Source organism: Perca flavescens, chromosome 20 (genome assembly GCF_004354835.1).
Source record: "Perca flavescens isolate YP-PL-M2 chromosome 20, PFLA_1.0, whole genome shotgun sequence".
Lineage (NCBI taxonomy): Eukaryota > Metazoa > Chordata > Actinopteri > Perciformes > Percidae > Perca > Perca flavescens.
In genome coordinates, this window is record NC_041350.1 from 28,824,122 (window position 1) to 28,850,526 (window position 26,405).

The 26,405-nt window shown below is 42.0% G+C and overlaps 2 protein-coding genes across 6 annotated transcripts in view; one reads left to right on the forward strand and one right to left on the reverse strand.

Annotated features, from left to right (window-relative positions):
* On the reverse strand, positions 1-8,254 carry ckba (creatine kinase, brain a). 3 transcript variants are annotated; one of them, XM_028566839.1, is made up of 8 exons: positions 8,104-8,254; positions 3,895-4,082; positions 3,608-3,762; positions 3,255-3,387; positions 1,510-1,681; positions 1,280-1,403; positions 475-664; positions 1-355 (listed from the first exon to the last, which is right to left on the reverse strand). In XM_028566839.1, exons 1-8 carry the CDS (start codon positions 8,124-8,126, stop codon positions 177-179), a joined length of 1,164 nt encoding a protein of 387 aa, XP_028422640.1. In that variant the 5' UTR covers positions 8,127-8,254; the 3' UTR covers positions 1-176. The 3 variants fall into 3 exon arrangements, with proteins under 3 accessions (XP_028422640.1, XP_028422642.1, XP_028422641.1); XM_028566841.1 differs by lacking the exon at positions 3,895-4,082 and adding an exon at positions 5,278-5,479 and having other exon boundaries at positions 8,104-8,246; XM_028566840.1 differs by lacking the exons at positions 3,895-4,082; positions 8,104-8,254 and adding exons at positions 5,278-5,479; positions 5,866-6,001.
* The window catches only part of trmt61a (tRNA methyltransferase 61A), a 23,490-nt gene continuing 3,768 nt past the window's right edge, over positions 6,684-26,405 (forward strand). The window contains exons 1-3 of one of the 3 annotated variants that reach the window (XM_028566844.1): positions 6,684-6,827; positions 8,985-9,331; positions 15,584-15,850. In XM_028566844.1, the coding sequence (XP_028422645.1) occupies positions 6,820-6,827; positions 8,985-9,331; positions 15,584-15,850 (622 nt within the window). In that variant the 5' untranslated portion in view covers positions 6,684-6,819. Of the gene's footprint in view, positions 6,950-8,984; positions 9,332-15,583; positions 15,851-26,405 lie in introns of all 3 variants that reach the window. The other 2 variants (XM_028566843.1, XM_028566845.1) reach the window with 2 other exon arrangements.

A 26,405-nucleotide genomic window follows, 5' to 3' on the forward strand; every position in this document is an offset into this window, starting at 1 on the left:
TTATTTTATCGTTTTTTTATTTTTATTGCATTTCCATCCTCACAGGAACCGTTTCATTTTAAATACACTAACAAGTCCAAACTGAGTGCGTTTCAGGACAGAGTCAAACATTCATTCAAACAGAGGGGACGGAGGAGGAGGAGGAGGAGGAGGGGTTGCTGGGCATCGGGAGGGTTTTACTTCTGGGCGGGCATGATGTCGTCGATGGACTGGCCCTTCTCCAGCTTCTTCTCCATCTCCACCAGCAGCTTGACTCCGTCAACCACCATCTGCACCAGCTCCACCTCGGAGAAGCCCAGTCTGTCGGCGTTGGAGATGTCGAAGACTCCGCCCACGGCGGCCGTGTCCACTCCACCTGACGGCGCGCGACAAGACGCATTCAAAAGAACGTCCACCAACTGATTCAAAGACTAAAATTCAGCCGCGATTAAATTGCACGGCCCTACAAAACGTAATAATGAAGGTTGTACAAACCGGTTCCGCGTTTCTGGAGCCTCAGCTTCTTGAGAACCTCCTCGAACTTGGCGTGTTTGCTCATGTTTGGCAGCTTGACGTGCACCCCCGCGCGCAGGCCGGTGCCCAGGTTAGAGGGGCAGGTGAGGACGTAGCCCAGGTGCTCGTTCCACATGAAGGCGTGGCTTCTTTCCTTGAACAGGGTCTCAATCTGAACACAAGAGAACCAGGGTGATTGTACAGATCATAGAAGTCAATATAAAAGCACAATCATTTACTCCAAACAGCTCTTGGAAGTCCGGCTCATGTACTCAGTCTCCCACGACTGAGAAACCCCAAAGTATTTGGGATTTCAGATTTTAATGGTACATACTCAACATGCCCATTAGACTAGGGCCAGTGTCCATTCATGTAAGGTGCCATGTGTGAATAGCGAAGCCAGAAAATCCTTTTTTTTTTATACAGGAATTATTTTATGGAATAGTCTTCCACTTCATATCAAAATGGCAGTAACGATAAAGTTAGGGCCTACTTATGGAATAAAATAGATAATTAGGGGGAAATAAAATCTAGATTGGGGACAGGGAAATGTATTGTTTGTTAGGTCATGGTGTTTCAGCTGGTTTTTAGATGTGTAGTTTTATTTTTTATTGTTTTAATCGTAGGACTGTATGTGTTTGCATGTGTTGTATGTCCTGTTCTTACATCAGGGACCATGTTGGAAAAAAAGTGTTTCTCGCTTTTACATGTTATCCCTTTGATCCCCTTGTTGTCTTTCTATATCCATAAATAAACCAAACCAAAAAACGCCAGATTTGCTGCTAACCTTGGTGAGTCCGGTGCAGAAGCGGTCGAACACTTCCTTCATGTTCCCGCCTTTCTGCATGGAGATCACACGCAGGTGATCCTCCTCGTTCACCCACACCAGGAAGGTCTTGTTGTCGTTGTGCCTTCAAAAACAAATGGATTTAAAAATTTAAATGAAATCTCCCAAAAAAAAAAAAAAAAAAATAAATACACACACAAGGCTGTGTGCCGGTAATGCTAAAGTCTCACCAGATGCCCCTGGCGTCGGGCCAGTCGCGGCCCATCCCTGACGCCAGCAGCAGAGGAGACACGGGCTTGTCAAACAGGAAGTGGTCGTCGATGAGCTGCTGCTGCTCCGCCTCCGTCATGTTCTTCAGGGCGTAGTATTTCCCCTTCAGGTCTCCGCTCAGGGAGGCCAGAGCTGCAAGTTTGAAGACCACACATCTCAAATGTCAAAAAAAAAAAAAAAAAAAAAAAAAACTGCAGAAATTCAAGTTGGGGCTGTTAATCGTTTTGTTGCCTTTAATAGTTATATATTTATTAATTTGTTGTCATGTTTGAATTACACAGCTACACAAGTTTGCAGGGCTGCTCCCTTTTAGTCGATTAGTCGACTAATCGGTCATTTTGGTCTCAGTCAACTTAGATTTCTTTAGTCCATTAGTCATGTTTGATGCCTTTTTTCATGCTGAATGACTTATTTCCAAGAAACGTACGAGCACTTCTCTGGTAAACACAAGAATTAAAGTGGTGCTTTAGCAGGACTCTTTACAGAGAAACTCAGATTTACACATCTGTCGATTAAATCAACTAATCGATTCAATTGAATGAGTGTTAGTCGACTAAGAATTTCTTCAAAATCGAGCACGGTTTCATTATCTCATTAGTATCTTTAAATTTGGTTACTTCAGTATCTGTTGGTGCTTTGGTTTTGAAAGTACCATGTGGCCTTAACCACCCAGGCTAGCTATCTAGCTATCTGAGCAGAGATGAGGTAGGTAGACACCCAGTAGGGCTGATTGTTTGCCAGACAGAGAGACACCATTTCTCTTTGTTGAAATGTTTACGCCTACCAAAAAACTGGAAACCATAACCTCCCAGAACGCCATCTTTTGCCTGGACAAGGAACATTTCGAAACTATGCAAGATTCACTCTTTCGGTGCCTCAGTGGCTGTTTGGTTCCAAGTTGGTTTGTGGACAATATCGGCACAACGCATGTTTGCCTCTACATGAGTTCTGTACTAGAACGTTATTCATCGTGCTACCACTAGAGGGAACCCACCACTAAACAAAAGGAGACCAACCAACACCACGCTGACTACACTGAGCACCACTGGTTCAGGCCACAGCCTTCTACTCTCGTACACTTTACACACAAGAGGCCTCTCGTCTCTCCCTGGGTCAGGGCCTCAGCAGAGTACCTGCAGAATCAGGGTGTGAGGGTAGCAAAAATCTCTGCAGACCCCCCACATCCTGGTCACAAACTGTTCAACCTCCTTCCCTCTGGTAGGCCATACAGGGCACTGTTCGCTAAAAACCAGCCAACACAAAGACAGCTTCTTTCCCCAAGTGGTCACTCTGTTGAACGCTCAGAAACAGCCCCCACCCTTACAATGAACAAAGTCAATCATCACTGTTCTGCTCATATATTTCAATCTCACATTGCACTGAACGGCCTTGCACTATATTTAAATCTTAATCTCAGACTATACCAATGTTGCACTATTCCTTCCCACTCTTCTTCAATCGTTATTGTACATTTTTTGTAAATTCTATCGTTATACTGTATACTTAACAGTATTTTTTTTTATATTTCTTACCATCCTTTGTTTTTATTCTTAATATGTTAAGTGAGTGTTATACATGTTGAGAGCAAAGTATTAACCGGAGTCAAATCCCTTGTTTTTGTTCGCAAACCTGGCCAATAAAGCCGATCGTGACGCTGATTCGGATTTAGCCGGTAACGATCGACAGGTTCAAGCGTCCCGTTTACCTTCGATGGAGAGCTTCTCCACGGCGCGCCTCTCTCCTCGGCTGCAGTGAGGCGGCAGGCAGAAGCCGCGGACGCTGCGGCCGGTTCGCACTCGGGAGCTCAGGACGTAGTTGGAGTCGAGGTCATCGCCACCCTTTGGAGAAAATAAATAAAATAAAAACACATGTTCAGGGGTTAAAGCAAGAAACCATTTGTAAGTGTGAAATGCTGCCCTGGAGGAAATGTGTACAATGTATTGAATCAAGTTATTATATTAAAAAAATTAATTGGTGCATGGTGCCTGAGAACTTGAAAGCCCTGCATGTTAGTTTCTCTGTTGGGTGTTCCGGTCAGCCTGGTTAGCTGAACAGTACCTTCAGGTTGCTCGGGTTCAGGTCGGTCTTGTGCTTGTCTGAGGGCTTGTATCCCCCATGTCTGTCCTCGATCACGGGGTCCAGCAGCTCTTTGAACACCTCGTAGGTCTCCTCATCTCCGGCGACGCAGCCCACGGTCATGATGAAGGGGTGGCCTGCGCACAAAGACAACCGGGGGTCACCGAGGAGACGGTGGACACAGAGGGGACAGACTGACCAAACATCCTCACTAACTCAATTTTGCTTTGCGTGTCATCGGGGCTCAGGGTGGGGCCGTGTTACTGTACCAGGATTATCAACCCCTGTCTGAATGACACCATCTATGGTGAAGCCGTTGGGTGTAGCCCGCTCTCTCAGCTTCTTGTAAATGTCCAGGGTTAAGAACTTGGCCATGTGGTTGCTGTGCTGACTGAGATCTGGGAACTCATCCTCGGCCGACAGCCTCTTCAGCGTCAGCTTGGCCATGTTCCCAGAGCTAAACAGAAACACAGTCTACAGGGTGAGGGAGCGTCAACCTGCTACGCTGCAGAGACCGGGTTCACCCGAATACTCCGGAATCAGGGTACAGCATTAGCACCATCCACAAGCCCAAATGCTGGTAAAAATATGCAAGTGGCTGGTAGATTTGCTTCACTCACCAACCCCCCACCAAAAAAAATACAAATAGTAATCTATTGAGTGGCTGGTAAAATCTTAACAGTCACTAGCCAGACAAAAAGTTAATTTTGAAGCCTTCTCTGAATGGTGTAAACTAGAGCCCAACCTAGGCATTTTCCAAACTATCAGTATTTATAATGGCTGATAAATGAATATTTAAAAAATGTAATAAAAAAAGGGACAAAAACCCCCTTCAACCATGTTCTGAGTGGTGGCGTTGCATAGTTTGTGCAGCAGAGGGCGCTCTACAACCTCCCTGTTGGAAACACTGTTTTAACCCTTTGTTTCAGATCTTAAGTTTGTATTTTTATACAGTTTACTTATCAGAACTTTTATATTTTGATATTCCTCTGTCCTGTTGTGACAGTAAAACAAGTTTATTTTTAAACTGCATTATCATATTATTTAGTGAGGACTCATAACTATAAGTACCCAAGGTTAGGGAAAGCAGTTTTTCTGGATTTAAAAAAAAAAAAAAAAAAAAAAAAAGAGCCCGACGGATAAGGGATTTTTAACGCAGATATCTGGTGATTTAAAAATCCGATATATCGGCTGATATCTGATATATTTTTAAATCACCAGATATCTGCGTTAAAAATCCCTTATCCGTCGGGCTCTATTTTGAACCCTGCTCTGAATTGTGTAAACACTGTTCAGCTGATACAATTCATCTACACTCATTTTACGACTCTAAGTGACATAATGAAACGGGGAAAGCAGCAGTGGATTATCAGCTCCCGCCCTGCATACATTATGCAACACTGCTAATCTTTAACATTTGTTATAAAGATGCGCAATATGCTCTGATCATCGGGGCCCCATTTAGAGGAAGATGGAATGTTTTCTAACCGATTCAGCAATCCATGTGTCTCTAAATGTTGGCCATAGTGTATTAGCCCCTTGGCAAGGTCACAGTGCAGAAAGCTGTGAGCTCCTCTCTCAGGAGCGTGGAGCAGAGCGCCGCTGCGGTTATTAAAGGCGAACAGATGGTCGAAAAGCTGCTTTTTTTTTACCTGGGTTATCAACCCCAGTCTGAATGACATCATCCAGAGTAAATCCACTGGGTGTCTGTTTGCTCCTCAGCCGCTCGTACATAGCAGGAGTCAGGATTTTGGCCATATGATTGTTGTGTTTGCTGAGGTCCGGGTACTCCTGCTCCGAGGTGTACTTCATCTTCATCTGGTTGTGCGTGTTACCGAAAGGCATGGTTGATCCCTGGGCGGAGGATGGGAGGGAAGACACGGTGAAAAGCAGCGAAATAAACCCAATGACTTCTACAGCTCGTCCCGAGATTATGATGGACGTTTCATTTTTAGCTCAAATGACAATGAAATATCCTGCAGTGAACAGTGTCCTGAATGCGAATTAAACAGGTGCAGAAAAGTGTAGCAGACATTTTGACACACATTTTATGCATCGTATAATTCTTGATTATTTTTATTAAAGCTACTCAAACGGATAATGAAGAGCGGAAGTATTCATTAGCCGAGATAATCTGTCTCTAGCCTACGGTCCAGATATCATTTAATCGTTAAAAAAGAAATCTAAAGGTAATCCGCACGTGTGACGGAATTTCGATCAGAATTAAATCATATTCCTACCTGTTGTCGGATTTGAGGACTACTACTACCAGTGGTTGATACAAAGATCCCTATTGTTCCAGCCGATGAGTTTACTAATCATCAGCAGCGGCCTAACAGCAAGCAGCTCTCCGGTCAGACTGGCGGATGATGACAGGAGGTCGTTATTTATACTGGACCATCTCTCCTCCCATTGGTCTGTATTTGTAGTCCATTCATTTAATTGGACACGCGCGCTGCTTAAAGTGGGGACTCCTTCTACATACACAGATTACACTAGTTTATTCATCTTTTTGTGCAATAAATCCTAATTTGCAGATAATATACAATGTAAACGAATCAACCCAACAATTATTTTTTTTCCCAACATTCGTCCACTAACGTTGAGTGGAACTGAAGTTGCGTTCAAGTACATTTATAATGATTAATCTAATCAAATAAAATTTCATCAGATGCAATTGCTCTTCTGATGTTAGCTAATTCACGGGCAGTGGTGGCAAGTAACAAAGTAGCCATGTATTTTACATTTAAAAACTATACAATTACAGCTACTTGGGTTTTATAGCTCTAAATAATGTGAGTAAAGAGTTTTACTTGTAACGTTAATTAAGTATTTTGACAGAAAGGTAATTGCTAAAAAAAAAACAATCTGTGTAGGCTATAGCTACTTCTTCCATCACATGTGGCTTATTGTTTCTGTATGTCCCTTTTACTACTTGAGCATGGTGTAATTTTAATTCAAAAACAGCTTTATCATATTTCGGGAGATCCCGTCCGTCTACATATATGGTCTATATTCTGGAGCCTGATAAAAAGTATGCGGTGCCTGCGGGTGAAAAACAGATTTACTAATCATCTGGACAGCCTCTTTGAATCCACCGTGTCGACGAAGGGAGTTTACGTATTAGTGAAGCGGCTCAGCATCCGGTCACGTCTTCTCAACTTCCCCTGAAAACAACACCACGTGTGAGGGAAATGAATGGGTAACTGTCAGCGCTGTCCACACATGCACATTCAACGGCATTAAGGGCACGACCTACCGTTTACTGACCAACGTTTGTGTTCGTTTGTTTTAAAACTCAAAAGAACGCTGCTTCTGGAGAAGGTAAGTGGAGAGTCCGCCAACGGTTCTGCTGAGCGTAGTTGACGGTTACAACAGCTAACGTTAGCATATTAGCTAGTTAGCCAGTGCAACCAGTTAACGTTCAAACTCAAACAAATTGAGCGTACAGACGTTTTGCACTGTGACCTTTCAGTGTGTTTGATGTTAGACAGTGTTTTAATATAAATTGAAGTAATTTATTTACAGTGTTTCCCCTAGGTTGAGAGCGTTTCTTCAAATATTTAACGTTATCAGTTGACGTTACTTTTCGAAATCCGCATGAACCACTCCTAACATCGGTATGAATTGGACCCACTGCGCAGCGTTTTTGAAAAATAAAATAAAAATAACCGTTGCTTTTACAACTAACGGTAATTCGCCTGTTACTCCCGTTATTTCCATACAAGCAATGACTATTTTTAAAAGTCAACTTGTTTTTTAAACTGAGTCTGGCCTTAATTTTGTGCCCACTACCACTTCCAGCAAACTTCACGCAGAACGATGAAGGCAAAACGTTAACTAGCTAGCTAGCTAAATATTCTCTGGTCCATCTCTGTTAAAACACCGAATTCGTTAGCACGTTAACCGTTAACGACAACATTTCAACTGATTTTTAGCAGTTTAGCTAGATACTCGACTGTCCTGCAGTTAGACCTCTTTTGACGGAGGTTTCCGTTGTGCAGTTATAAGGGAAACACTGTGAGCTAGCTAGCAATATAATCTAAGGTTAAATTATTAAAATGTGACCCAATACATTATCGCTAGCTATAACATTAGCTAGCTAGCTGCCACCTAACCGAACAGTCATCGATAACCTCTAGCTAACTTCAACGTCAGTTATTATCGAAAGGTTTCTGGGGGAAAACTTCTTCAGTTATCACTAGCTAGCTAACGTTATTGTGTCAAAGTCTGTTCCTCCATCGACTTGTGTTAGCTACATCTAGCTAGCTAAACCTAGCTAGCTACTTAAATCTTAGGCTAAATTAATCTCAAATTAACTTAAAAATGTAACGTTAACTCAACCCTCATCAAAGGAGTGCAACGATACGGGAAACACTTTGAAGGAGAAAAAGACATTAAAACAAACCCCGATTTTTCCCACAAGAAACATCAGAAATTTAAAATCAATCAATCAATCATTCATCCATCTAACTCACATATTCTCTAAGTTGTCCGACATGTTTTCTTTCGTGAATCAGCAAAGTGAATTCGTCCTGCTCTTTCTGAAGTGTGAGTTTAGTTAGATTAGCTATCTAGCTAGCTGTTGAATTAAACTACCGTTATTCTTCAGTTTGAAAGATGCTGGTTTAAAAAGATAACTGGTTTAGTGCGAGATAGTTAATCTAAAAAGGCTCGGGGGGCGGCGGCAATGCATAACCGTTAACATGGCAACGAGGACTTCCCCCTTTTTTAAATTCTTTATTAAACCTCAATCATTTGTATTTCTCACATGAAATCGTATGAGTTACATTATATTGTATACGTAATATGAAACATAATGTATCTAAACATAATAAATAAACTGACATCAATCATTCAACACAATTTTAATCAGGAGTTACAGGTAGTAATTCTTTCCAATATAGTAGTGCGACATTGTTTATCATAAGGGTTGATGTGATGTGTGATGATATATAAAATTGAATTCAACCAGTAAAATGTTAATATTTGGGAAGGACTTATGGAATTTACCAGCTAACTCAAAGGATTAATACTACATTAGAATTTAGTGAAAATGTCTCTGATGTCTTTAATTGTTTTGACGAACAGTTGAGTTTTTGATCAATTGTGAAAGTGGTTCCTGATTAATTGATTAATTTAACAATTTTAGATCTAATATAGAATATGCTATTGTGGTATCCACAAAATATGATAAACCTGTAGTTTAAAACCCAACCATGATGACAAAGGGTTTGGCACTCTCAAATTTCAATGAACAATTTCATATAAGCAACATTAAATGCGTTTAGTTTGACAGGCGCATGCACATGGAGACATGTAAATCATTTTGAGTTAATCTCCTACCTCCCTGTTACAGAGTGACGGTGCTCACCATGAGTTTTGTGGAGTACTCAGACTTCATTCAGGACGGGGACGTGGCCGTCGTCTACCTGGGCCATGAATCCATGATGCCAGTCAAGGTGCAGCAGGGCGCCCAAACGCAGACGCGCTACGGAGCTATTCGCCACTCCACAGACCTGATAGGTCAGCGGTACGGGTCGAAGGTCACCTGCAGCAAAGGCGGCTGGGTCTACGTGCTTCACCCCACACCTGAGCTGTGGACAGTCACCCTGCCGCACCGCACACAGATCCTCTACACCACCGACATCGCCACCATCACCATGATGCTGGAGCTGAAGCCGGGCTCAGTCGTCTGCGAGTCAGGTGAGGGTTCTTTCAGATTCAAGACAAATAGTTCTGTGTTTGTACATAGTATTTGTTAATCTTTTTAGAATGATTAAATCAAGAGAAAGTGTCACACAGTTTGCTAGTTGATAGGAAAACATGCACAGGGAACATTTGTGCTGTGTCTCATATCGCGCCCTACTGTACTTACAGTTGCTATTTTGAGTACATGTTGCGTTCCCACTGACGAAGTGTGGCCAACTGTAGTGCACTGTACGTACCCGGATGCTGCACTCAAAGCGGTCAAAATGCTGAGTGTGGAAAGCTGGACACTGCTTGCTCTCAACGGGTGCCATTTTTCTATGGAGAGCCCAGCTACAATTTACCATTAATCAGAAGAAGAAAAGTAAGTTCCTCTTAGTGCATAATGGCTGTGCAGTACCCAAGGGGGTAAGCTTTGCTTCAGAACTCGAACCTCCTATGGCGCCATTTTTATAAAGCCATCACCTCCCGTTAGCATTCCACTGACTAGCATTCATTTTGACGTCACTTTGACAGCGAATAACTTTACATCTGAAGCGTTTAAAGACTCTATTTGTCCATTGTTTAGTTCTAAAGAAACACGACAATGTATAAAAGGCTCCATTACCTTGTACCTCACGTTATGGCTCCGTAGCAGACAGACATTTTTGTAAAAATAGGCTAACAATTGTGTCACATAGTAGAGGAATTACCGTATAGTACAGGATAAGCTTGCAGGCAGTTTCGACTTGAGCTGTTTAGGTTTAATTACTAATGTTAACTAGCATTTTAGTTAGCAATGATTAGCCTGTGCCTATGTTATGTCCTTTACATATACCTACATTCTCCGTCTCTGTAAGATTGGGAATGATTGAGATTTCTCTTGGCACAGCTACCAGAAGACTTACAACTTTCAGACACGTTGCTCACGTTACATTTACGTTGTCTCTCTCGGTTGGAGGCTGCGCAGTAACGCTCAGCGCTCACCGGAAAAGTGCTTCTAATAGCCTTCACTGGCCTCCGTCTAGAGCAACGGGGTCTATTGGTCCATTATATACTGTCTATGGCAGTACCCTGTCGAAATGTACGCACTTCACAAGTGAGTACATGGTGTACAGTGTATTACATGTAAGTGTACTCACACTGTGGTATTGATTACTTTATTTAAGTTTAGCATCTGATTCTAATTCTTCACTGGTATCAAATCTTCAGCTTTAAAAAGCACCTAGATTTATTGTCCTGTTCACCTTTTGAGTCAGATGTCCCACAAAGCCTCAGCAGTTGATATTGAACATCATAGCTCACAGATGTGCCACAGAAAATTATGTAATACAGTATTTGTTGACCTTGTCACTTTGTCTTTTGTCTTCAGCTGCATCCTGCATTTCCATTAGTTTAATTCCAATGACAGAGTGTTGGGTGTGTTTTCCGGGTTAGCTGGAGCTGCAGTTTCTTCCATTCCAAGGGCAGCGAGGGGGGTGGGGGATGGTACAGGGTGTTAATATGTGTGCGGTGGTGCAGTGCTTCATCGTGTGTGTGTGTGTGTGTGTGTGTGTGTGTGTGTGTGTGTGTGTGTGTGTGTGTGTGTGTGTGTGTGTGTGTGTGTGTGTGTGTGTGTGTGTGTGTGTGTGTGTGTGTGTGTGTGTGTGTGTGTGTGTGTGTGTGTGTGTGTGTGTGTGTGTGTGTGTTCCTGGGTGATGGAATGAGCTCAGAAGGAAATTTGTTTAGTCAGCAAGAGGACTGCACTATTAACTCTGGCCGTTTTTTGTAATGCATATTTAACTCTCTCTGCATCCACATACATGCATTAGATTCAAACCATCACTCTGGACATCCTATTTTGCTTAAATTCCAAGGAATAATGGTTTTGAAATATGAATATCAAATTACCATTTTATTAAATTACTTCCTGAATGCAGCATTTTATTAGCTGCAAATAACTTTGCAGTGTTTTACAACACAGTGGTGACTCATAATGTCCACCCTGATCGTCTATAACCAGTACGTGCCTTCCTGTGGAGGCGTGACTTTTTGTCAGTGAGCTGTATAAACATGTAACGATTAGAGGTGATCGTTTTGTTGGCTCTTCTCACTTGGGCCTACAAGCCGAAACCACTGAAGGAGCATTCGGTCATGTAGAGGAGTCACCTTGGCCAAGCTAACTATTTACTGTAGGTTTTATTTTTTTACACGTGTATCGGTGCTTCAGTGTACTCAGTAAATACTCCCAGTAACTCAAGGGCTTTTGCGTCATTGTATTTAGGCTGCACCAATGGTACAGGGACACAATTTGCCCACCAACAAAGACCCAGGCTTTAAGTCCAGGTGGTACTGTTGTTTTGGCTTGTTTTTGCGTTCCAATGGAAACAGTTGTGTCGTAGACAGGGTGGGGTACCAAAAGCCGGTGCCACTTAAATGCTTGCGCTGTGGACAATGGAGGCAAAAGAAGTATCGCTGCACGTGACGTTGGTTAACCTTACACCTGGCCGCCGGTAACGTTAGCCTACCGTTAGCTAGTAAACACGGTTAAAATGCTCAAAGCGAAACGGTGAAGCGTGTGACTGTATTTCACTGGAAAGGATACCAAAACACAGGTCTTGAAATTAATTAAGAAATTGATCAGAAAAGGCTTGGTTGGACAAGCCTTGTTTGACATGTAGACACTTACCAATATGAAGCTTTTAACACGCATTACTGACAACTAGGGCTGCAGCTATCGCTTATTTTGGTAGTCGAGTATTGTACCGATTATTCCATCAATTAACCGCAACCAAACGACCGGTATCCACCGGACCGCATAGCGATGCGGGTTAGTTGCTCATTTCAGTGCCAATAAAATGCCTGCGCTGCTCTCTGGTGCTCAGTAACAGACATTCGAGGCAACAAAAGCATCACTGCGCATGAAGCTAGTTAACAATACACAGCCGGTAATGTTAGCATACCGTTAGCGAGTAGCTTGCTTAAACATGGTTAAAATGTTGACCGCTAAATTGGTCTACCGCAAGGATTCCAGTAGGACGTCGAACAGTCTGCAGTAGACTAGCTGCGCTTTTTCATTTTCATTAAGTAAATTTATTAATGTGGTTTCATGATTTTAAGTTTCTCGTGATGTTCTAATTACTGTTAAAGAAGCGTTTCAACATTACCATGAATGAGATACAGATTTTTTTTCTTTCTTTTTTTAAGGGCGTAGAAAATGGAAATTGATATGTGTATGAATTTCTGTATAGTTACCCTTAAAAAACAGACATTGATCAAACCTTATTTCATAGCAGCGAACAGTCCCCCTGAAGATTGTCCAGAACATCCACTTACAGTTGGCCTTTACTACAACATTTAGGAATTGAGTGCTTTACTGATGTCTACAGAGACAGAAGTGGGTTAATGATTGGAGGACTTTACTCTTTTATTTTCAATTCACTTTCTGCCTGCAGGGATTTCAAGTTCTTTGACCTCATTCACGGCTTTTGCTTCTCACCCAGGAAACGACCATGTTGGTTAACGACATGATAGTACTGGAGAACAGAAAGCAGAGCTGACCCACAGTGCAGGTCAACAGCCCCCTCCCCCATCATCATCCTCTACTAACTCTCGTACAGTAGCTGCCCACTGACTTGACGTCTTGTTCTGTGAGCAGATTAGAAACGCTGATATGAGTCAAGGGTAGCCTTGACCATTTGCATCAAAGCAAAGCCCTCATTAAGTATGGTGTAATATTTTGCTCTTCAGTACAAACTGTATTTGTAACACAGATTTGTAATGTTTCTATCCTCAATAAAAAGCTGGTGGTTAACGTGGCCACCATGTCTTTTAGCTGACACCTCTTAAAGGTCAAACAAAGTCACATTTCCTCTTTAGTACACATGGTTTAGCTGACGTGTCTAAAGGGTCAAACAGAGTTGCATTTCCTCTTTATGTACACATGGTTCATTACCACTAAGTAGCAGACAATACTGATACTACTACATGCTAATTATTTAGCCATGCTAGCAACGTGCCTAGGGATGACAAGGTCGATCAGCCGGACCACCACTTTGTTCTGGACTGAAATATCTCAACCACTGCTAAAGGGATTGCTATCAAATTGTGTACAGACCTTCATGGTCCCCACATGATGAATCCTAAACATTTTGGTGGTCCTCTGACTTTTCCTCTAGCGCCACCATCTGTTCAAAGTTTGACCTATCCAGTGATTTGGGACAAAAAAAAAACATTCATGAAATTTCTTGACGCCTTTTTGGATGGATTTGTCTGAAATTTGGTTCAGACATTCATTTCTACATGTTTATTTATTTAATTACATCGGACATGTTGTTTTTACGAGTTCCTTCTCCTCTGTGTGTCTTTGGCTTGTATTGAACAAATAACAAATGTGGAGTTATGTTTTGGGGCATCCCTAACTTGAATTAAACTTTCTTTCAGCCTGTGAGTGTAAACGGATCATAAGCAAGTCCTGGTTTAGAGGACAGTCTGACTTTGAGTCCGACTGTTTCATGTTCTCAATGTAAAAATGTGCCTCCAGTAACCGTAACGCAACAGATCCCTTTTTTATTAAATTTGTCCTTTCCCAGAATATGCACTCTGTATACTCGGATGCCAATTCCAATTTCAGAACAAAGGTTAAACATTTGTGTTCTATAATCACATTTCATTTTGTATTTACAAATTCCTGACATGATTTTACTCAAAACTGCTGATGTTGAGTGTATTTCTGGAGGACTTGGCGATTGACTTGAACACGTCAGCACGCTGGCATGAAGCCAGAGGTCCAGAGTTTGATTCTGTGCTGATTGATCGTCTTTTTAATGCGGATCGAGTTCAGATAGTGTTTAAGCTCTAGGTTCACCCATCACTCAGACAGAATGCTGCACAGCCATTTCCTCTCAACAGTAAACTCTGCTTTACAGATGGGGAACAATGTGTTCAGCCAATATAACGGTATAACAATAAACAAAGTCTTGGTTTAGTTATTTCAGGCTATAGTTATTTCAGACTATATGGCCATTTAAGTTTATTATGTCACTGCCGATGAAATGACAGCAAATAGTGCTGAAACGAATAAATTAACGGAAATAAATCAACAGATAATCTGTTAATCATTTAAAGGGCAACTATTGTATAGCATTTTCAGGATTATACTTGCATTTTGTGTTTGTTTACATGCTTTAATGTAAACTGCCCATGGCTGCTGCACCTGTAGTCACCCTCTGTATGGGATTCTCTGTAGGGGTGCCGGTCTCTTTAATCCCCCTCCTGGAAAAGGCCCAGTCTGTCTGATTGGCCAGCACGCTTCCTGGAATCTGGCAAACACATCATAGCCACGCCCCAAAACACCCTCTACCTTATCGCCGATTTTCAAATCCATGAGACCATAATTCAAGAAATTAACATATATTATATATATATTTTAAGACATCAAGACATGGGGAAACTTTACTAAGCTTTTCTCACCATTTGATAGACTACGATTGATATATCTATAATTGACTGATTAATCTGTAAGGGGATAGAATACGATAATTAATGGGAAATAAAACCCTTCGTAATAGTAGAAATAAGAATGCATAAGTTGAAAAGTAAAACTCTCTGAATAATAATACAAAATAAAGTTCAGAGAATATGAAAACCAGTCCCATATTTGATGCATTAGTGGTGGAGATTGAAAACCGAAAGCTTATCTAAGAGGTTTTAGCTCTCTCTCTCTCTCTGCTGCCAGCTGTTGTTTATATCTGCATATTTACATGTGTGTATCCTAACTGTTACGGTTTACTTCACCCATCAACAGTTTCCACATTTACTGTTTTCCATCTGGCTCAGCAATGTGAGGTTTTAGCACGTCAAAGTGCTGCTGTGGGGTTAACACTGCCCTCTTTGTCGCCGCACGAACAAAGGCGGCGGTGATGTAATGTTAGGAGGAGAAGAAGGGGGGAGGGGTGGGGGGAGGATCTGCTGACTTCTAGCTGTGCTCTCGATGCTTCATTCGGAGTTGATTTATTTTCTTGATTAATAACGTTCCTTTTTAAATGTCCATCTAATCTTCCCAAAGCACATTGTGACATCTACAATTGTCTTGTTTTGACAAACAGCCCAAAACCTGAAGATATTTAGTTTACAATCATAGAAGACAAAGGAAAGCAGAAAATATTTACATTTCAGAAGCTGGAACCGCATCATTTTGGTATTTTTACTCCAAAAAAAGGACCCAACGCAATTTTTATAAACTGTAGCAGATACATTTTCTCATCCTCCATGCTGGTGTCTGTGTTTTAGGGACCGGTAGCGGCTCTCTCTCCCACGCCATCCTGCGCACCATCGCCCCCACAGGTCACCTGCACACGGTGGAGTTCCACCAGCAGCGGGCGGAGAAGGTGGCCGAGGAGTTCAAGGAGCACCGCGTGGATCACCTGGTCACCGTCAGGAACCAGGATGTGTGCAAGGACGGCTTCGGAGTAACCGGGGTGGCGGACGCCGTATTCCTGGACATCCCCAGTCCCTGGGAGGCAGTGATACACGCCAAGGCTGCTATGAAGAAACAAGGTAAGACTTGTGAGACACACTGCATGTGTCTTTTATATTAGTCGATGGAGTCTTTTAAGCTCACACTGATTGACTAATTTTTACCAAGAAAAGCCATGTGCATGTAGAAGCAACTTGTGAAGTAAGAAAGATTTTTGTAATAAATGGCTGAATAATTTACTCACAATTTACAAGCCGCAAACTAGTCGTCTTTTCACAAAATGTTGTGATTTTGCTGGGGGGGGGTCTTGCACAGAAATGCCTAACTTTTGATAAGCTTCTTAAATGTGAGGATTCACTGCTTTACCAATATGCTGATTGTAAACTCAGCATATTGGTAATTTAGACTGTTGATTGGACAAAACAGACTATTTACACTAGCGTTAAGTAAAGGCCTAGGTAAATGAATGAGATAGATAGATAGCGTACTGTGGACAAAATGCTATAAACTAAGAATGCTTTCAAAAATATAAATAATGATTGTTTGTTTATTTTTATCAATTTACATATGCAAAGTGAGCGACCAAAACACCCCATCTAAATCACATCAATATTTGGTGTTACTACCCTTTGCCTTCAAACCAGCATCAATTCTTATACAGTACAGGCCAAAAGTTTGGACACACCTTCTCATTCAATGTGTTTCTTTTTTTTCCATGACTATTTACATTGTAGATTCTCACTGAAGGCATCAAAACTATGAATGAACACATATGGAATGATGTACTTAACAAAAAAGTGTGAAATAACTGAAAACATGTCTTATATTTTATATTCTTCAAAGTAGCCACCCTTTGCTTTTTTTGATAGCGCTGCAAACCCTTGGTGTTCTCTCAATGAGCTTCATGAGGTAGTCACCTGAAATGGTTTTACCTTCACAGGTGTGCTTTGTCAGGGTTAATTAGTGGAATTTTTTCCCTTATTAATAAAAAAGCAAAGGGTGGCTACTTTGAACAATCAAAAATATAAGACATGTTTTCACTTATTTCACACTTTTTTGTTAAGTACATCATTCCATATGTGTTCATTCATAGTTTTGATGCCTTCAGTGAGAATCTACAAAGTAAATAGTCATGAAAATAAAAGGAAATGCATTTGAATGAGAAGGTGTGTCCAAACTTTTGGCCTGTACTGTAGGTACACTTGCAAAAAGTCAGGGAGCGTTGAGGATCGTAGACGCAGTGGTCGGCCAAGGAAACTTAGTGTAGCAGAAATCTTTTGAAATCGGAAGATGTCCAGCAGTGCCATCAGCTCAGAACTGGCAGAAACCAGTGGGACCCAGGTACACCCATCTGTCCGGAGAAGTATGGCCAGAAGTGGTCTTCGTGGAAGAATTGCAGCCAAAAAGCCATACCTCCGACATTGAAACAAGGCTAAGCAACTCAACTATGCACGTAAACATAGGAACTGGGGTGCAGAAAAATGGCAGCAGGTGCTCTGGACTGATGAGTCAAAATTTGAAATATCTGGCTGTAGAATAAGGCAGGTTGTTCACCGAAGGGCTGGAGAGTGGTACAATAATGAGTGTCTGCAGGAAACAGTGAAGCATGGTGTTGGTTCCTTGCAAGTTTAGGGCTGAATTTCTGCAAATAGAGTTGGAGATCTGGTCAGGATTAATGGTGTCCTCAATGCTGAGAAATACAGGCAGATACTTATCCATCATGCAATACCATTAGGGAGGCGTATGATTGGCTGCAAATAGTGCTGAAACGATTCCTCGAATAATTTGATTACAAAAAATCCTCGATGCAGAATGACTTGCCTCAAAACTTCGTTAAATCAATGTTACCAACGTTGTATCGCTGACGGACGGTGTTTCCGCACGGAGAATCATTACTGTCGCACAGATGCGGCTCAGTCTGCTGCTGGCGACACATGCCAGAGCGTAAATAGCGAGGGGCTAAGAGAAGAGACAGGCTGGAGAAAACTACAGAAAGTGTCCAAAGTTTGGAATCAGTTCAAACGTAATTAAAACTAAAACTCTGTACTAGGGCTGGGCGATAAATTGATTTTATCGATTAACTCGAATGTGTAGTTAACGTGGATTTGTTTAAATGAAAAATCGATTTTCTCCTTAACATCCTCCGACGCTCCCCTCTGGGCTCCTGTAGCTCCGAATGGGCTCATCCCTCCCCCCGCGCGTTTGCCACCTCTTAGAGATACACAAACAACATGGCAGCGACAGGGACTAACATTAATTATTTTCTTAACCAGTCGTTTCATTACTTACTTATCAGTAATCTCCGCCGAAATGACCGGCCGCTCGCGGTGCTGTGTCCCCGGGTGATAGTCACCTATTCTCGGATATCGGAACTACCAGCTACCGCTGACCTGAAGGAGCACCATGCGGGGCACCAGAGGCCGTGTTGAGGAACTCTTTTGCGTCTCAACACGTCTACTAAATGCTGCTGATATAACCGAGCTGTGACTGAGGTCTGTAGCGGCTTAAACAACTTGCAATCGCCGCTCTGTAGCACGGAGCTCCTCTTTGACGTTTGTTTTTATCGCTACGGAGAAGCTTGCTACAGGTATGCTACATTCAAGAGACCATGGGATGTTAACGTACGTTACTCAGCAACAGGTGAAAATAGGGGCAAGGTTGCGCAATAACGTTAATATGATTTGAACTTTTAGCAAGGAACGAGAAGTGAATTACCTGTATGTGTGAAAACAGCTTTATCTCACGCATCCATTTTGTTGTTGTTGAATATATAGCGTGATTATATGCGTGTAGTGTGTGTATGAGTCAAAACAAAATAAAACTTGTTTTGAACAATTTATTTGTCATCTGCAGATTGATTATAAGTAGAGGGAGAAAAAAATCGATTTAAATCGGATTTATTTTTTTTCATATCGCCCAGCCCTATTGGGCTTGAGTATAACTAATATTTACATACAGTACAGGCCAAAAGTTTGGACACACCTTCTCATTCAATGCGTTTTCTTTATTTTCATGACTATTTACATTGTAGATTCTCACTGAAGGCATCAAAACTATGAATGAACACATATGGAATTATGTACTTAACAAAAGAAATAACTGAAAACATGTCTTATATTTTAGATTCTTCAAAGTAGCCACCCTTTGCTTTTTTTGATAACTCTGCAAACCCTTGGTGTTCTCTCAATGAGCTTCATGAGGTAGTCACCTGAAATGGTTTTACCTTCACAGATGTGCTTTGTCAGGGTTAATTAGTGGAATTATTCCCTTATTAATAAAAAGGAAACTCATTGAATGAGAAAGTGTGTCCAAACTTTTGGCATGTACTGTACAGGCCTACTGTATATACAGATCAGTCTCAGGTTGAAACTTGTAGTTCTGAAAGTTAAGTTGCACAACTTGATGTAATGTTTGTGTATGTTTAATGTATGCCTGTTTGAGGTTGATATCATTGGCACTTAAATGCACTTACTATGTTTAGTTTTTTGAGAGAAGATATTGTAAGCAATGTAGGCAATACAAATGTTGCTTTTTTCTCTCGAAAATGTTGCTTTTTTTCCTAGTTTGGGTTGTTTAAAAACGCAAAAACAAATTATCCAATTAATCGATCGATACAGTGCTGGATTAATCGATTGCAAAAAGAATTGATAGCTGCAGCCCTAGCCGCAAATTTATTCTGCAGCAGGACAACGACCCCAAACATACAGCCAAGGTCATTAAGAACTATCTTCAGTGTTAAGAAGAATAAGTCATATCATATCATATATCAGAGTGTGTCTGGGATAACGTGAAGAGACAGGATTTGAGGAAGCCTACATCCATAGAAGATCTGTGGTAAGTTCTCCAAGATGTTTGGAACAACCTACCAGCCGAGTTCCTTCACAAACTGTGTGCAAGTGTACCTAGAAGAATTGATGCTGTCTTGAAGGCAAAGGGTGGTCACGCCAAATATTGATTTGATTTAGATTTCTCTTCTGTTCATGCACTGCATTTTGTGAATTTGTTAATTGTCAATTTGTTAATTTTTGAAAGCATTCTTGGTTTACAGCATTTTTTCATACCTGCCTAAAGTTTTTGCACAGTACTGTGTGTGTGTGTGTATGTATGTATGTATGTGTATATCTATCTATCTATCTATCTATCTATCTAATCTCCATATCCTGTTTCTGCAGAAAAAACATTCACCATCAGCTGATGTTGACTTTTCTGTGACTCGTCCTTACACTGCAGGAACATGACTGTGACTGAGCACATTTTAAAATACCAGCCAGGGAATTTATTCCCCCCCAGGCTGTGTCGCCTCACTCTGCACTCGCACATCGACCATCAATCGACACATCTCATTAACTTTGTCCTTGTGTGTGTTTGTACCTGGTGGCAGAATAATGTTGGCGTTTCTGTGACAGCCATGAGCAGCAGCATGTCTGGGCAGGTTGGCGGTTCACTGAGGTGGTCAGTGTTTAGAAGTAAAATGTAAAGATGCACAGGATCAGTGGTTTATGTGGCTCATGTGGCCACTTAAATGCAGCCTGATTTTAAAAAGTAAGCCCCAATATGAAGAGGAATGCTGCTCTCCCTCCTACTCATTGAATCCCTTTTATGGTGCCACTGCTACATATTACACACACACACACACACACATATATACACACACACACACACACACACACACAGATACTGATAGTGTGCAGCCATTGTAGAAGCAGTCCCATGACCATACAGGGTTATGCTGCAGGGAGAGAGAGCTGGTGAATGTGGCTCCATAAGGAAAGGCTTGTTGATTTACTTCCCACTGCTCGGACTGGATGTTTTCTCTAGAGAGTCAAGGGCAAGCTGAGCACCAAAAAATGCTTAAACGCAGCAAAAAAAAGTCACCTGGGAAAGCTCTGAGGTGTTGTACACCACAAGGTAGGAAGCTAGCCAGTGTTTTGCCAGACAAGTTGTTTGCAGAGTGGAAACGACAGGAGGCATGACTTATCACCCACTGCCCAAATTCATCACCTTGTCGTTCATTTATCTGCACAGACTGATTCCAAATCTGTTCTCAGGCTCAAGAAAAAAAGTTGTTGAGAGCTGGTTTACCGCAGTGGACAGAATGTAGAAGTTCTAATTCTTCTAATGTTTTGGCCTGCAGCCCGGTCTGGACCAGGGGAGATTTTTTCCCAATTACGTCAGCTAAATGCACTATTTTTCAGGCTGTTTGAGATAATAGAATGCATAAGGATGCAAAGGAATAGGAGTGTTTCATTAATATTAGTTTTTTGTTATTATTAATTGCTCAGATTTACACAACAAAAGATTTGACACATGGCACTGACAATTCAACCAAATACAAAGTATTTATTCAATTTTCGCATGGTGACTTATGATGTGGGGGGGTATGGGGGTCCTCCCCCAGAAAATTTTGAGCATTAAACTCTTCATTTCTTGCATTCTGGTGAATTTTTATGCACATACAGTGGGGGAAATAAGTATTTGACCCCTTGCTGATTTTGCAGGTTTGCCCACTTACAAAGAATGCAAAAATCTACAATTTTAATCATATGTACATTCTAACAGGGAAAGACAGAATCCCAAAGAAAATTCCAGAAAATCACATCATACAAATTTATTAAAATTGATAACCATCTGATGAGGAAAAAAAAGTATTTGACCCCCTGGACAAACAGCATGTTAATATTTTGTAGAAAAGCCATTATTGGCCAGCACAGATGTCAAACGGTTTTTATAGTTGGTGACAAGGTTTGTGCACATTTCGGCAGGGATGTTGGCCCACTCCTCCCTGCAGACAGCCTCCAAATCATTGAGGTTCCGAGGTTGTCGCCTGACAACTCGAATTTTAAGCTCCCTCCAAAGATTTTCAATCGGTTCAGGTCTGGAGACTGGCTAGCCACTCCAGAACCTTGATGTGCTTCTTCTTCAGCCACTCTTTTGTTGCTTTGGCGGTGTGCTTAGGGTCGTTGTCGTGCTGAAACACCCATCCTCGACCCATCTTCAGCTCTCTCACTGAGGGAAGGAGATGTCGGTCCAGAATTCCACGATACATGGCCCGTCCATCCTCCCGTCAATACGATGGAGTTGTCCCGTCCCCTTGGCTGAAAAGCACCCCCAAAGCATGATGTTGCCACCACCATGCTTGACGGTGGGGATGGTGTTCTTTGGGTTGTACTCGGTGTTCTTTGCCCTCCAAACACGACGAGTTGAGTTGAGGCCAAAAAGTTCTATTTTGGTCTCATCTGACCACATCACCTTCTTCCAGGCCTCTTCTGAGTCGTCCAGGTGGTGAATGGCGAACTTCATGCGGGCCTGTACATGTTTCTTCTTGAGCAGGGGGACCTTGCGTGCGCTGCAGGATTTCAATCCATGACGGCGTAGTGTGTTACCAACCGTTTCTTTTGTAACTGTGGTCCCAGCTGCCTTCCGTTGATTTATCAGTTCCCCCTTGTGGTTTTGGGATGATTCCTCACCGTTCGCATGATCAGGGACACCCCACGAGGCAAGATCTTGTGTGGAGGCCCAGACCGAGGGAGGTTGGCGGTGGTGTGGTGCTTCTTCCATTTCCTGATAACTGCACCGACAGTTGATCTTTTCTCTCAAGTTGCTTTCCGATTCTCTTGTAGCCCATCCCAGCCTTGTGCAGATCAACAATCTAGTCCCTGATGTCCGTGAAAGCTCTTTTTGGTCTTGCCCATGGTGGGGATGTTGGATGCTGGTTGTTTGGGTGTTGACAGGTGTCTTTTATACAGGTAACGAGGTGAGGCAGGTGTATTTGATGTAGATAATTGGTTCGGATTGGGGCTGTGTCTTAAAGAAAGACTAACTGGCTTGTAGGATCCAGAATACTTGCTGTTTGTCCAGGGGGTCAAATACTTGTTTTTCCTCATCAGATGGTTATCAATTTTAATAAATTCATATGATGTGATTTTCTGGAATTTTCTTTGGGATTCTGTCTTTCCCTGTTACAATGTACATATGATTACAATTGTAGATTTTTGCATTCTTTGTAAGTGGGCAAACCTGCAAAATCAGCAAGGGGTCAAATACTTATTTCCCCCACTGTATTTATACCTTTTTCTGAATAAATTGATGCTGGAAATCTTTATGTAAAAGGTAAACATAGATTATAATCCAAATATAAAAACATAATGGAATATATGGAAGTAATGCTCTCAGGCATTCTGTATTGCTTTCATCTATTTATTCTCCTGTAGATCAGCTTTTCTAATGAATCAGCACACATGTAGCCTAGAGGCATCATTTACTCTTCCCTTTTCTTTTGCATCTTTTGTTGAGGAAGTAACCTCCTTAAATGTGCATATGACAATTATTCACGTCAATGATAAATTAATTCATTTTAATAAATTAATAAACCCCTGGACTGTAATATTTCAGATTTGTTTGAGCAAGATTTCTGCTCATGTCCAAAATTTTGTGCACATTCAAAATATATCTGTTATCGGAGTTTAGGAGGAGTCGTGATATTTTGAGAAAAATAAAGTTTATAATAGTCGATATATTTCACAAAATAATCTACCTGCACCATAATCTGCTGTGCATTACGTGATTGCTCTGCTGATAGGGTAGATCTCAGACCGTCCGTCAGACACAGAGCCGAGTTTGGGTCTCTGGTCTCTGAATGAGCGAATATTTAGGGAAGTGTCTGTACGCTGCTCTTTGCTTTTTTTCATTGGTTGTTGCGTTAAATCTTATTAGCTATTGTGTAGCCCCTTTCTTTTTTTTGATTGGCTGAAAAGTGGCAGGCTCGACTAACAACTCCAGGGGAGACGCGCTTGATTCCTGCCGGTTCCATAGTGAGAGCGGCGCGCCAGAGACATTTTGGGCGCTGCGGCCTATTCAATTTATTATAAATAGTTTTTCCACGTGAGAAATACAATGAGTGGCGGGAGTGCGTGACAAAAGACCGAAATGAGTGACTGTCGCGCTCAATTTGACACTTGAGAGCCTGCAGTCACTTAAACGTACAATATGTAACTTTTTGTCACTAGGGGTCTCTCAACCAAAACAATGGACGGTAAAACTGGACTTTTGATGACGTTGGGAAGTTGCGTGGAATTATGGGAGTTTTTAGAGTTAAACCCCTTCGCTGCCGGTTAGAAAGCATCAGTTCACGGACGAGTTTACCCATTCAAGTTTATTCACGTTACGTTTAGTAACGTTTATTCATGTTATTGTAATAAAATAGTTGCAGTTTCCCCAACATAATTACGTTTTTCTTGATTAGATTTTTATTTGTAGCTGACCAGTTAGCTAGTGAGCTAGCAAGCTAACAGTAGCCAGTAGCTAAAACACAAAATATTTCACATATCAATGTCATCTTTTGGATGGTTTCAACACCGGGGCAGACGGGGTTTGTTGTAACGCTAGCTAGCTACTCAACGAGTCTGAGAGACGGGTGTGGGTGGGGATTGTCGGGGAAATCTCCGCGATAGCGAGCCAGGACGTTCGATGCCTGTTGTGCAGCAGCAGAACATCTCCCAGCCGCCCGGAATTATCTCCCCTTCACTTTTCAGTAATCTTAACTTTTCGTTTTGATGCTTAACCCACCTTTTGTCAGGTTAATTTAGCTAACCGTAAAGACAGCTAAACGCGAAGGGGGGGAGAAATTCAGCAGGGAGGAGATTTTCGGCACATAAACCGGTAGCACTACGGAGATGTACCTAGCTAGCTACCGCTATGGATGGCCGCTGTTGTGACTCGGTGCTGGGTCTGATATGGTCTGTTTCCCGACGTTTAATTAAACTGCCGTTAGCGTCGTAAGCACCAGGAGATAAGTTCTGGCCGGGGGGGTTGCTGTAATGAAAGTAGTTGGCTGATAGCTGACTGGGGGCTAACGGTAACTAGCTAGCTTTATGTCCCGGGCTGTTGTCAGCTGTCATCCCGACTGAGTCTCTCTGCGCCGGGGGAGTGAGGCAGACAGACCGGGGTGTGCTACTTTGGCTAAATTAGCATTAGATTAATCGTCTATCTACAGCTAACGTTAGCTCAGTCCTGTTAGCTGTGGTCGAAACAGTCATACTAAAAATAACTTTATTAGCGTGTTGAACGATGTTGTAACCTCATAATGTTACCCACTAGTGTTGACGAACTGACCGAAGAGCCGGTTAATTAACCCGACTCGTGTCACTGAGCCGGGAGAATCGAGTGCCATACGTCAATGAACCGACTCACTCGTGTTTTTTTCTTTTACTTCATTCGTGCCGTTAGCATTATATATGTCAATGGTTGGCCGTTGTGTAGCTGGTATTCTTCTGCTACTGTGTGTGTTGTAATCTAGATCATTAGCGCCTCCGCTGGACTGGAGTGGTGGTGGTAGAATCAATCAGGAAATGAGCTACTAATGCCTAGACCCAATGCCGAACGAGACCGAATGTAACTGTGCAACCTGCCGGCCGCTCGACTCTAATGTAACCGTGCAACCGGCCGGCCGCTCGACTCTAATGTAACCGTGCAACCGGCCGGCCGCTCGACTCTAATGTAACCGTGCAACCTGCCGGCCTGCTCGACTCTAATGTAATCAAGCGGTGTCTTGGTTCTCGGCAAGTTTGAGTTATTAACCGAGCCTTGTTTCTGGTGCATCTTAGAGGATTGTGTTCACGGCAATTCACACATTATCGATGGGGAAGTATAGTACATCACATACAAATACACAAATGTTATTTTGGTAGTTATGTTAAGTTAAATGTTAGAGAAGTGAATGTTGCTACGTGGTAGCTAGGCTAGGCTGTCACAAGGAGACTGCGCACCAGGCTACTGAACGAGACCGTAAGGACCATAACCGAGGCTACTGCATGAGTCTATATTCAAACGGGTGTCTAGGTTCTCGGTAAGTTTGAGTTATCAACCGATAGCAGAAGCCTTTATTTCTCGTGCATCTTAGATGATTGTGTACATACAAATTAATAGATTACGTTATCGATGGATATCACATACAAATGCACGTCATGTTATCTTAATAGTTATGTTAAGTTAAATGTTTGTTACGTGATAGGTAGGCTGTCACCAGGAGACTGTGCACCAGACTACTGAACAAGACCGTAACCGTGCCTAATGCATGAGTCTAATGCATGAGTCTATGTAATCCAACGGGTGTCTAGGTTCTCAGCAAGTTTGAGTTATCCACCGATAGCAGAAGCCTTTATGTCTCGTGCATTTTAGAGTTGTGTTCATGGAAATTCATATGCTACATTACCATGGGGAAAGTATTAGGCCTATATCACATACAAACACACGTAATGTTATCTTGATAGATATGTAAAGTTAAACGCGATCACCCCCGCCGCCGAGGGCACGCGAACCGGTGACCGAATCTATTAACTCGGTAGGCCAACCAACGACTGTCCGGTTGAACCGACTCTCGTAAAAGAGTCGGTTGTCCCATCACTATTACCCACAAAGCTTTAGCACCAAACGTTAGCACATTGTACTAACGTCAAGCTGGTATCAATATGGAACTTTCAAAATAGATAAGGTCTCTGTTGTATTACTGTGATTAAAAAGTGGGATGTAATTAATCACAAAATGATGCTGTATGGCAAAAAGCAGTATTACGGTTACAACTATTTTTTTTCTGTGACATTGTATGATTTACAATTACTCCTGAACGTATCATCTTGG

What these genes read in the sequence shown, in the direction of transcription:
- ckba (XM_028566839.1), bottom strand. Translation starts at nt 8,126, where the DNA reads ATGTCGGACAACTTAGAGAATAT. An exon ending in TGAACCCGAGCAACCTGAAG is followed by an intron (nt 3,388 to 3,607) that starts GTACTGTTCAGC and finishes TTTTCTCCAAAG; the next exon opens with GGTGGCGATGACCTCGACTC. An exon ending in GCTCCAGAAACGCGGAACCG is followed by an intron (nt 356 to 474) that starts GTTTGTACAACC and finishes GCGCGCCGTCAG; the next exon opens with GTGGAGTGGACACGGCCGCC.